The sequence below is a fragment of the Mastigoproctus giganteus genome, chromosome 13, assembly GCF_048544385.1.
Source record: "Mastigoproctus giganteus isolate SK-2022 chromosome 13, ASM4854438v1, whole genome shotgun sequence".
Taxonomy (NCBI): domain Eukaryota; kingdom Metazoa; phylum Arthropoda; class Arachnida; order Uropygi; family Thelyphonidae; genus Mastigoproctus; species Mastigoproctus giganteus.
Genome location: NC_143587.1, coordinates 45,690,954 through 45,702,814, shown reverse-complemented (window position 1 = coordinate 45,702,814; position 11,861 = coordinate 45,690,954). Strand labels below are relative to the sequence as shown.

General features: G+C 37.3%; 1 protein-coding gene across 1 annotated transcript in view; it reads right to left on the bottom strand.

Annotated features, from left to right (window-relative positions):
- Positions 1 to 9,066: 9,066 nt before the first annotated feature.
- The window catches only part of LOC150076007 (tRNA pseudouridine synthase-like 1), an 82,411-nt gene continuing 79,616 nt past the window's right edge, over positions 9,067 to 11,861 (bottom strand). Inside the window, exon 7 of the mRNA XM_090387647.1 lies at positions 9,067 to 9,203. Coding sequence (XP_090243773.1) covers positions 9,190 to 9,203 — 14 coding nt within the window. The 3' untranslated portion in view covers positions 9,067 to 9,189. The remainder of the gene's footprint in view (positions 9,204 to 11,861) is intronic.

The window sequence follows — 11,861 nt, the reverse complement described above, 5'->3', positions numbered from 1 at the left end:
TGGTTTTGGTCACATAACGTTATATCGCCCCTCTCACCAAAAAAATAGTCTGGATTTGTTTTTCTTTTCTTAAAACCAAATTGATTACATGACATTTGGTTTTCACCATATTTAATCATCATACAACTAATGCATAGTCTCTCATAAGTTTTTGCTATCACAGATAGTAAAGCTATCGGGCAGTATGACCCTGGTTCACTTGGTAACTTATCCGGACTTTTAATAATCAATCAATTAAAATCACCCATCTCCAAACATCTGTTAGTTGTCTGACGGCACCGGGGGGTTTACCCCCATCTCCAAACATCGATTAAACATTTGTATAAGCAAATCTGGTCTTATTTGATACTCTTTTAAGTACCTTCACCTCAATGAGATCAAAGCCAGATTTGATGTTTCCATTCTAATTAAGTGGTCAAACATGGACCTGTTCCTTCAAAGGCCACACTGAATGTGGGAGGAGTTGATTCTAAGTACTGTACTATAAAAGACGAGTGTTGGCCATTTTCTCCAATATTTTGCATAAACAGTTAGCCAGAGTAATAGGACAGTAATTTGTTGTAAATTTAGGATCCATTCCTGACTTAGCAAATGCAAGAATAGTTGTCTTGGCCAGGTGTCCAGAAACTACTCTTCAAGGAAGACTGTTGTATAGGAAGAGTAGATAGCTGGATTTTGGTGACGTGTTTAATCAAGGGTAAGAGCTGTTTTTAACTCGTGTATGGCAAATGGCCCATTTTATGGGTAAATACCCTTTTATGTAAAATTAAGGGCCTGTTCCTCAGTTTTATGTTTGAGGACAGGAAAATCTGGGAAATAAAATGATGTTGCTGAGATGTTAGAAAATGTTTCCCAAGAGTGTTGGCTGTTGCAGTTGAGTCTGCAATAATGCATCCATTATAACAGAAGCCCAACAATGGGTGTGCTATGTATTTTCCCTTCTTTTAGCATTAGTTGAGGCATAGATGCAAAAAAGCAGCTTATATCAACTGAAAAAAAAATCATCCAGTCACTCCAAATGTTTGTCTAGTTCAGCTTTAAATTAATTTAAGCTATCAACTTCCAAACAACAGATGGAAGTCTGTTCCAGCAATTAACTACCTGCTGGCTAAAGGCAAATATCCGCACATCTATTCTACAACTGTCTTTCCTCAATTTGAATTTATACATTGATATAGAGTGCACTGTTCACTCTTATTAATCTGAGCAAGCAGAAAATCCCATCAGCATTGAGTCTGCTCAAACCATTCAAGGCCTTATACACCACAATTCGATCCCCTTGCAGGTGCCTAGTCTGAAAACGTTGCAATTTGCAGAACTGAAGCCTGTCTTCGTAAGAGCACCCCTTTATTCCTCTCACAGTCTTGTTGCCCTTCTCTTTACTCATTCTAGCAATTGTACATCCCTCCTAAAATGGGGCCTCCAGACCTGTATGTAGCACTCAAGGTGACCATTGCCTTATACAAGGGGATAATGACCACCTTATCCCTGCTAACAAAATTCCTATATACCATTGACAAGACACCATGACCTGCTCTGGCAGCCAATCTGCACTGCTCAGAGAACTTCATATCTCACTGCACAATTACCCCAGAGTCTTTTTCATTCTCCACTTCTCTGAACGTAGTACTACAGAGTCGGTATATTTCTCTTGGGTTACTGCTACCCATATGCAGTACTTTGCATTTGTCAATGTTAAATTTCAGTTTTCACTTCTCAGCACATCTGCCTAACTATTCTAGATCCTGTTGCAGTAGTATACTGTCTTTAATGTCATTAATAACCCTGCCAACCTTTGTATCATTGACAAACTTGGAAATTAAGCCTGATATAACCTTCATCAATATCATTGATAAGTACACAAAATAATATTGGACCAGCACCAAACCTTGGGGTACTTCACTAATAACATTAGTCAAAGTAGAGCAGTGTCCATTTATTACCACTCTCTGCCATCTCCCACTCAACCATCTATCGTAGCAACTTTCCCTTAATGCCATACTGCTCCAATTTGTACAGACGTCTTCCATGTGCAACAGTATCAAAAGCTTTCCTGAAATCCAAGTATATTATATCAAAATTATTTTTTGCATTCAGTTCCTTTGTAACCACATCATAGTATCCAATGAAACTGGTCAGAGAAGACCTCCTCTAAACAAACCCATGCTGTGTCTGAACTATTACTGCAGTCTTGTCTAGATGATCCTGCAACACTTCTTTAACCAGCAACTCCATTATTTTCTCCTGAAATGAAGCTAAACTAACAGGTCTATAATTATTTGTATCACCCTTTGAACTCTATTTGTGACTGGGGATACATTTGCACACCTCCTGTCCATGGAGACCTCCCATGAATCTAAGGATGCTCTCACAATTATGTCTTAAGTTTGCTTAGTTCCCTCGCTGCCTCCTTCAGTATAACAGGATAGATTGAATCCACCTCAGGTGCTTTTTTTATGTTTAACTTCAACAATTTCTCCTCTACTTTGCTCTCCATTATTACAAAATCATTTAGCTTCTTCAAAAAGGCCTCTGAGGTTGGGAAAGTTCATATTCACAATATTACATTAATACACCAACCGTTGAGTTAAAATAATTTAATACTGTATATATACAAACAATACAGAGGATACTGTAACATAATCTATTTACAATAACTGATAGTTAATAAAGCCTAAAACAAAATAAAATACAGAATTTTAAAATACAATAAAATACATAAGATTAAAACTATTAAAACTATACAATTGTAGCTTTCGGGGGCGTCCGCCTCCTTTCTCAACAAGAAATAATACTTGCGCAGCACATCCTTTAGTATCAGGTTCACGGCACGCGTGGTTGATCAGGTGCATGAACAAAAGTTCCTACATGTGCCCCAGAACCGAAAGCAGCTCAGGAATGTGATAAACAGAAATGCTCATCTTTTGAGAGGACACAGCCTCAAAAAGGGGGTGAAGCCGCACATCCCTAACCCTATTCATAGTATTGCTATTGGATGAGCAAATCCACAAGCTCTCGAGCCACTTGCAGTCCCAGAACCTGATCACGGATTACAGCATTTTCTGGGGAGACCTGGTGCTGTCTTTCCCAGAAATGTTCAGCAACAGCAGACTTACCAAACTCTGCAGTCTGTATGGCACTTGTGTGTTCCCCCAGACGATCCATAAGCCACCGCCCCGGTTCCCCCACAATCCGGGCATTTAATCTCATATATAACCCCACTACTGGAGTCCCTTGATATAGGGTCCTTAACTTGCAACACTACTGTGTGCAACCTCCGACCTGGAAGTTGCACACAGCGTGCTTGATAATCCCGAAATACCCTTGCAATGCGTTCTGTAAGGGCCAGATAGTAGGGAATGTAAGCTGTGGTAACCGGAACAGCCAATTCTCTATGGATAGACTCCACTCCTCTATTATATTTATCCATGATCCCCTGGGGGTAACCGCATTTCATGAGGTCCACTGCAATTCGTGAAATTTCTTTCTCTTTCTCCTCAGAGGTACAACAGTGGGTTACAATCCTATCAAATAGTGCCTTAGCGATGCTATTCTTGTGTTGCCTAGTCTGTGCCGACCTGTAGTGGGTATATTGGCTCCGGCACATTGGTTTCTTATAGATTGTGGTTTTAAGCCTGGAGCCATCTCTGTATACCATTACATCCAGGAATGGGAGGGTACCACCTGCTTCTACCTCTGAGGTAAACTGTATAAATGGAGAAAAACTGTTGAGAAGACTAAGCACATCTTCTTCTCTCCCCTTTTGAACAATAGTGAATGTGTCATCCACATACCTTTTCCACTTATGCATAGGGAACCCCAATCCTTCAAAGATCCTGTTTTCTAATTCCTCCATGGCTAGGTTTGCCACAATAGCGCTAATAGGAGAACCCATAGCTGTGCCGTGAACCTGCTTGTACATCAACCTTTGAAATAACATAGTAGTACTCAAGAGAGACAATTCACACCACAACAAATATCTTTGATATTTGAGATCTAGCACTTAAAGTGTCATTTTTCTGTAGGGCCATTTTAACACATTGAGCCCCATATGTTACAGGAACACATGTAAACAATGACACTACATCCAACAATATCATAATCTCATTCACCCCTATAATCTGACTCTTCACAAAACTCACGAATTCTTTACTATCTTTAACAACGAATACAGACCATCCCACTATGGAGGCAATCAGCTTTGCCAAAAATCTAGACATAGCATAGGTAGGGCTACCAACAAAAGAAACAATGGGTCGTAAGGGGACCCCTACTTTATGTGTTTTTGGTAGCTCATAAAACCTGGGAAGCTGACACCCTTGCATGCATAGACCAAAACATTTCTTTAGAGATCTTCTGTCTTCAACCAGAGTTGCAAACTCTTGTTGACATGTCGTTCTAGACTAGCTAATGGATTCCTCCGAATGATCTTACACGTGGCACTATCTTATAACAAATCTAACGCTTTCTTATGATAATCCTCTGTATTGTTTGTATATATGCAGTATTAAATTATTTTAACTCAACGGTTGGTATATTAATGTAATATTGTGAATATGAAAATCATTTAGCTCCCTGTTAGAGTTGTGTACTGCTGTCTTCCCCTTCCTTACAGAATTCCTCATGTGCAAATGTAGATGCAAAATACTCACTCAGTTTGTCAGTTATCTGAGCAGGATCATCAATTGAACCAACAATATCAAGTGAACCAATCTGATTTTCATCCCTTTCCGTCTAGAGTTTACATAAGTAAAGAAGTCTTTGTTTTTCTTTGCATCCTTTGCCAAGGATTTCTCGCAATCAGCCTTCACTTGCCTAACCTCCTTTGCGACTTGATTACCGACTAGCTTATATCTGCCATAGTTTTCTGTGTTGCCTGATAATTTATATGCATTCCATGCATTTTTCTTTTCTGCCACAAGCCACATTAATTCATCAATCATCCATTTAGGTTTAAATCTTGAACAGTATTTCTTAGTTGAGAAGCCTGGTAGCTTCCAAGATTAATTCCTTGAAGGCTTCCCATTTAGAATTTGCTGTTTTTAACATCAGTTGATCCCACTGTATAGAATTTAAAACTCTCTGAGACCACTATGGTCATCTTTATGAAAGCAAAAACCATACCCTTTACTGTTCATGGCAGTTACATCTTTAAGTAAATCCCACATCATTACACTGTGATCACTGTCGCCTAGTTTTTCATTATCTGCAAATTATTAATGCATGAATAATCACTGCTGATAATCAGATCAGGAGTATTTCTCCCTCTGGTTGTCCCCCGAACTATTGCTGTAGAAAACAATCCTCCAATAAATCCCCAAAAGTCTTGCTAGTGTGAGAGTGACCAATGCACAAGTTCCAGTCAATATCTGGAAAATTAAAATCCTCGATTACAAGACATACTAATTTACTGGTCCAATCTATTTCTCTGCACAACTGGTCATTGTACTCATCAGAGTCATTAGGCCTATAACACACTCCTACTCTCATTTTCCATTTCCGAGTGTTTATGTTACACCAAACTGACCCAACATTGCATTGTCCACCAATATCAACTGGATACACTTCCTTAGATTTTGTGTTTCTTAACTAACAGCATAATTCCTCCTCCTTTCCTGTCTATCCTTTCTGTACATATCTCCCCAAATTCCAATTCTGCACTGCTGATATCTGTGTGACATGTCTCTGATATCCCAACAATACTGCCTTTGATGTCTTGACCAGCACTTCAAATTCATCAAATTTGTTTACTATACTTCTAGCATTGGTGTACATGCACCTGTTCTTACTCTTAGCTACCCTAACATAGCCCATGTATTTATTTGTTCCATGCTGACTCAGCAGTTCCTGAAATCCCCAGCAACTTGCTCTCTAGGCTGCTGCTCATTCCAATAGAAGCAGTGCAAGAATCACTTTTGCAAAATTTGACATGTTAGAAGGCATTCTAGTCAGCCTGATCAATCTTCTACCAGGCTAGCCTAAAAGGAAGACATGATCTCCCACAAGTTATCATTGGGAGGTGATCACCTCCATAAGGGTTCTCCACCACCTTCCAATTAAGCAAAATGAGAAGAGGTGAGAAAATAGATAGATCAATAACATAAAATGTATTAAAATGCATGGAAGATGTTTATTCTCATATTTAGAAGGAAGAGATCATTGTCAGTGAGCACAGTGTTCAATAACTTCCCCCTTCTATAGAACAGGGCATAATCTCCTTAAAATCCTGAAGAAGTAAGAAAGGGTCTTTCTAGGGCATATCAGTCCCAGATAGAAAACAGAACACACTGTTAATAAAAACCCCACTGTAAGGAGAATTGCGGCTGCCTCAATGTTGGTTTTAAGTACCAAAGCTGAAATAGGGTCTGGCTGCCCACTAGAATGGCCATCCACAAATCTATCCTTACAAATAATAGTAATGTTACGCATGGTGCGGTCATCATTTGCCTATAGATAAGTCTCCTGTAAGCAAAAGCAGGCTGGTTCATGCTTTTGTAGTAGTCTTGATGTCTTTTGTATTTTGCCTGAATCCATAATTCCACTATAGGAATTTAGCCATTACTTGGGGTTGGTGGATTCAACGTTTGGCTTCCGAAATGCTAAGAGCTTGTGTTTTTTTTGTCTTGGGTTTTCTTGTTTGGGAAAGTATGGACACTGTCCTTTGTTCATTTCTTCTTCCATAAGGAGTTCCAAGGAGTTCCAAGACTGATTCATCAGGTATCTCCTTGGTTTCAACATCCATTTTTTCTTGTTCATCCATTGGGATGAACTGTAATGCAGAATAAGGTAAGTTCAAGGTGACCCCTTCATTAGTAAAGAGGAATGCTTTAAAGTAGTAGGGGAGCACAGTACTACTAGATTTCTACCAGAAAATATTCTACGAATGTATTAAAGCAGCCATTATAGTCAAAGGTGGGCCAACGCACTATTAATTTCTTTGAATAAATACATCTTGTTCATAACTACAGGTGTCCCATGACTTCTGGTGGCATAGTGTGCTCAGATGTATGCAATTTGCAAACCTCTTGTTAGTGAAACAAACCCATTTAGAGTACAGTAAGAAATGGTGGCAATGCACAGCATGGCAAGGAAATATGGTAAATGGCCATACAAATCACAGTTGATGCTGTTCAGCACTGATGAATATATAGGGATGTGCAGGAAGCCATATGAAAGTGATCTTGAATACATCTGCCCTCTATACCATTGGGGGATGTTTGGATATTGTGGCCTGTTGTACAGCATGGTACAACAATTATGAATCCTTGAAATTATGGATTTCAAGTATTCATAATTAGTGAAATTATGAATCCTTGAAATTGGAGTGCAAGCAAAACTCAATTCCAAGCAGTAACTGTACATTATTGGATATTTCATTCAATCCCCAATGTTTCATTACTGTTTGCTTGAGCAGTGTTTATGAATAAGATAAAACTTAAAGTAGGCAACCAATTCGCATGTTAGCATAGAAAGGAACTAATGAGTCACATGGCTAAATAGATTGCAGCACAGACTTTTATAAGTAAAGTCTCTATCCCATGCAACCAGTAATGAATAAAATTTCTGAATGTGCTCTTTGTTGAACAGTTGGAATGAATGGTAAAAAGTTTGTTTGCTTTGTTTGAGTTTAGGTTTTAGTATTAGTATTAATTTGATCAACTTAACAGTGTGTACACAATTTTGAAAAACAAACAAAATTCCTGCAACTGGGAAAGATGAGTGAGTATTTGCAGTTGGATATGAGGTGCGATCAAAACATTCAGGGACTGACTTTGTATCTTCATACTGTGGCATAGCAGCAGGTTGTTCTATGTTCAGCGACTCATCCAAATATAGTAACACATGAATCGCCCATTTCTCTACAGTCCGAATTAGTGTTCAATAGGTGTTTTACATGTTTTGTTATGAATTTTGAAATGAATGATTTTACATATCAACAAATTTGCACCCCATTCTGTTTTAAATAACAGAAAAGTGCAACAGAAACCTTTGAGATGTTAAAAACAGCCTTATGAAAATATGCTATATGTCATTTGAAGATTTTATAAAAATTTAAAGAGGATCCTCTTTTATTTTATTTAAAGATGATCCTCATTACAGCTGCCCTTGAACTTCAAAAACCAATGAATAAATTACTCATGTTCATGATCTGATCAAGAGTGATCATCATTTAAATAATTGCAAAGTTGCTAGTGAAACTGATATTTCTTATGAGGCATTCAACCAATTTTAATACAAGTTGTGGTAATGGGATGCATTTCAGTCAAGTTTATACCTTGCATTCTTGTTGATGCCCACAAAGTGATGAATTCTTGCATGCCACGGTCTTTATTAGTGTGTTGCTGCTGACCATCAATTACTGATGACAAATCATGAGTGTATGGCTATGACCTGGAAACAAAGGCTCAAGAAGACTGTTTTCTCCAAGGTGCAAAAATGCAAGACAATTTCAATAATTTGAGGATTACAGTGAAACAGATATACTAAAAAAATGATTCTACAGTGAATTCATGATACTGTTTTGAGAAAGCAGCCAGGAAATTGGGCTTTGGAGAATTGCCATTTGCATAATGACAATGCCCCTTCACCCTTGGCACTTTACATTTAAGGATTTTTTTTTTGCAACACACTCCATCACTGAGGCCCATATACACTATACTCATTTGTGATTTAGCTCTCTGCAATTGATTTTTTTTTCTCTTAAGCTTAAAGTCCCTTTGAAAGGTCAAAAATCTGAAACAAATTATTCAGAACACAATACAGGAACTTTTTGCAATTCCAAAAGAAGCCTATCAGGAATGCCCCCAGAAGTTGCAGAAGTGCTGGAATCTGCATATACGGAGAGAGAGGGAGACTACTTCAAAGGAGAGTTATCCAAATAGCCATCAAGCTTCATCATTCCACAAATATTAGTTCAGTCCTAAAACTTTTTTGATCACACCTCAAACAGATTGACATTGATAACAAAATGCTAAAATGGTTCAATAGCAAACATGTGAAAATATTCCTCTAATTGCTCTGTAGGCAATTATATTTTGATAATTATAGCCAGATGAATATGCCAGATTATTACATGATGAATAATTTATGCACCAATACAGTAACAGTATATTGGACTCTTTATTCTTCTACTATAGATTAATCCTCTCTTCATTCTTAGAAAGCACTGTAATTCCTGTAATTGAATCATCACAAAACCAAATCTAGAGATGGGAAAATAAAATAATTAGATTTTATTTGTGCAGTTCCATTATCTAATATACTGAATTTTGAACATAAGTAAAGTAGGCACTTAACCTTTATTTTATTTTATTTTTTTCAATGTACTGCTTATCAACAAAATGCACACTAAAATTACTTATACATGTGAATTTCAGTGCTCTAGAACCACGTTATAAAACATGCCCGCAACCAAATCAATGAAAAAGGCACCCATTCACTATTCATGTGAGAATGCATAAATATATAATCAATTTCAAACAATCTACCAAACAACAAGTTATACAGAATCATAAAGCTAGTTAGTAAAATTTATTTTTATGATTTTATTTAACTTGTCTTTTGGCAGCTCATTCAGCATTTTCATGTGAACAGGGATGAGTACCTTTCATTGGTTTGAGAGTGGGAATATTTTATAGCTTGTTTCTTAATCAGGCCAGTTAAACTGAAATGGTCAGGCTGCAAGCAATGTCCAATGAAGAACAAGAGTTGCATTTATATTGCCTGAGTATAATTCAGAAATGACTTTATGTTACTCTATCTTTTAATCCAAAAATTTTGTAATAACTTGTTTCTTGAGCACCAAAATTCATGTAAATAATTTTAGTGTGTGCTTTGTCCATAAGCAGTACCTTAAAAAAAAATAAGGGTATGTGCCTACTTATATTTAAAGTTATTTACTTCAAAATATACTGGACTTTGTAGTCCTTTTATTTAATATTAATATACTTCACATAAAGATAACAAATTGTATATAATTTGCTTTATAGATGCTGGTGAAAAGTTCTGCATTACAAACTGAATGAATACTTTCAGCTACTGAGAAGAAAGGAAAGAGAACTGTTGAAGCTAAAAGTAAAAAGGTATCTGGGGTTCATGAAAATATCCAATTATATTAAAAGAAACTTTCTCAGATTCAGTGGTGGTCCCTATAGATTGGAGATTTAAATGACTCTCCTATTCACAGAGCCTGTTAGCTTGACCTCTGTTCAGGGGGAAAAAAAATGCAGTTAGCAGATAAAGAAGAATTGTAAGATCACCTTGACAGTGCAGTTATACGGAAATCGCAGCATGGATTTGTTAAGGGCAGATCTTGTCTGAAAAATTCGATTAACTACTATGATGCAGTAACAAAGGAACTGGATGCAAAAAATAATTCTGATATTATATACTTAAATTTCAGAAAAGTAGTTGATGCTATTCCACATGCTCTGTATAAATTGGAGCAGTGTGGCATCAAGGACAAGTTAGTGTAACGGATAAAGGAAGGTTCAGTGGGAGAAGACAGAGGGTGATTATAAAAGGGCAGTACTCTTCTTGGAGCAATGTCTTGGAGTGGAGTGCCCTAGGGTTCAGTGCTAGATCCATTGTTTTTAATATTTATTAATGATAATGAAGGATGTGGAATAGGACCAGGGTATGTAAACTGTTCCACACAAAAGACTTAGTATTAGATTAACATCATTAGTACTGTTGGTACCTACCAATGATATTAAGAGAAGGAAATCTGAGGATTTAGTTAATAAATACAAGGCAGTATCGAGAAAAAAAATCAGAAGTCAGGATTAAATTTGAAAGCGTTTCCAATTCTGTCCAGAACACGATAAGAGGGAGTAAATGATGAGAGCCTTATCAATCAATTTGGCCCTGGAGAGAGTATGCAAGGCTTGTGGGGTTAGAATTTTTCTCAGTATGGTTTCCGCATTTTAACAGAAGAAATTGTTTTTATAGGGATGGGATACACTTAAATATTGGGTGTCCAAAAAGTCTGGAACCAATGGTACATATTGTCAATGAAAGTAAGCATACGTAGTGTAAATCCCATTGGTTTCAGGCTTTTTGGACATCCATGCAGAAGGGAAACAAAAATATTTGCTTATGTTATCAAAGCAGTGTTAGGTAGGGCAGGAAACTTCTAGACTGATGGGGACATACAGATTGATAGATTAATAACAGCCATAAGCGGAGGTGAAAGTAATTCTCATATTGTTTCTTTGGAGATTTAAAGCATCCTAAAAAGCCAGATGTTAGAGATTGAGGCCAGCAGGGATGAGGGGGGAGTTCATGGGACAGCAACTACATGGGCTGTGTTAAGGTTATGAAAAGCAAAAACAGGTGCATGTATATTTACATGTACACTAATAACTAGAAGTATGATAAACAAATTTGATGAATTAGAAATATTGTTTATCATCAAACAATATTTCTAATTCATCAAATTTGAATGATGCTTTAATCCAGAAAAGTGTAAGGTAGTGCAACTGGGGAACGGTAATCTCAAAATAATTTATACACTTGGCAGAGTTGAACTAAAGCAGGTAGTGGAGGAAAGAGACTTTGGAGATACGGTCTGACACGAAGTTCTACGAGCATTGTAGACTGGTTGAAAGGAAGGCCCATGGTGTCCTATCAATTATTTATCGAACAATTGCTAGTAGATATAAGGATGTCATAATCCCATTATATAAGGCTATTGTTAGACCACATTTGGAATACTGTGTTCAGGTATGGAGATCGCATCTTAAGAAAGACACTGTGCTTCATGAAGAGGTCCAAAGACGGGTAACTCACCTCGTGAAATCAGCAAAATGGCATCCATATGAGGAAAGACTTCGAATATGTGGGTTGCAGAGCTTGGAAAC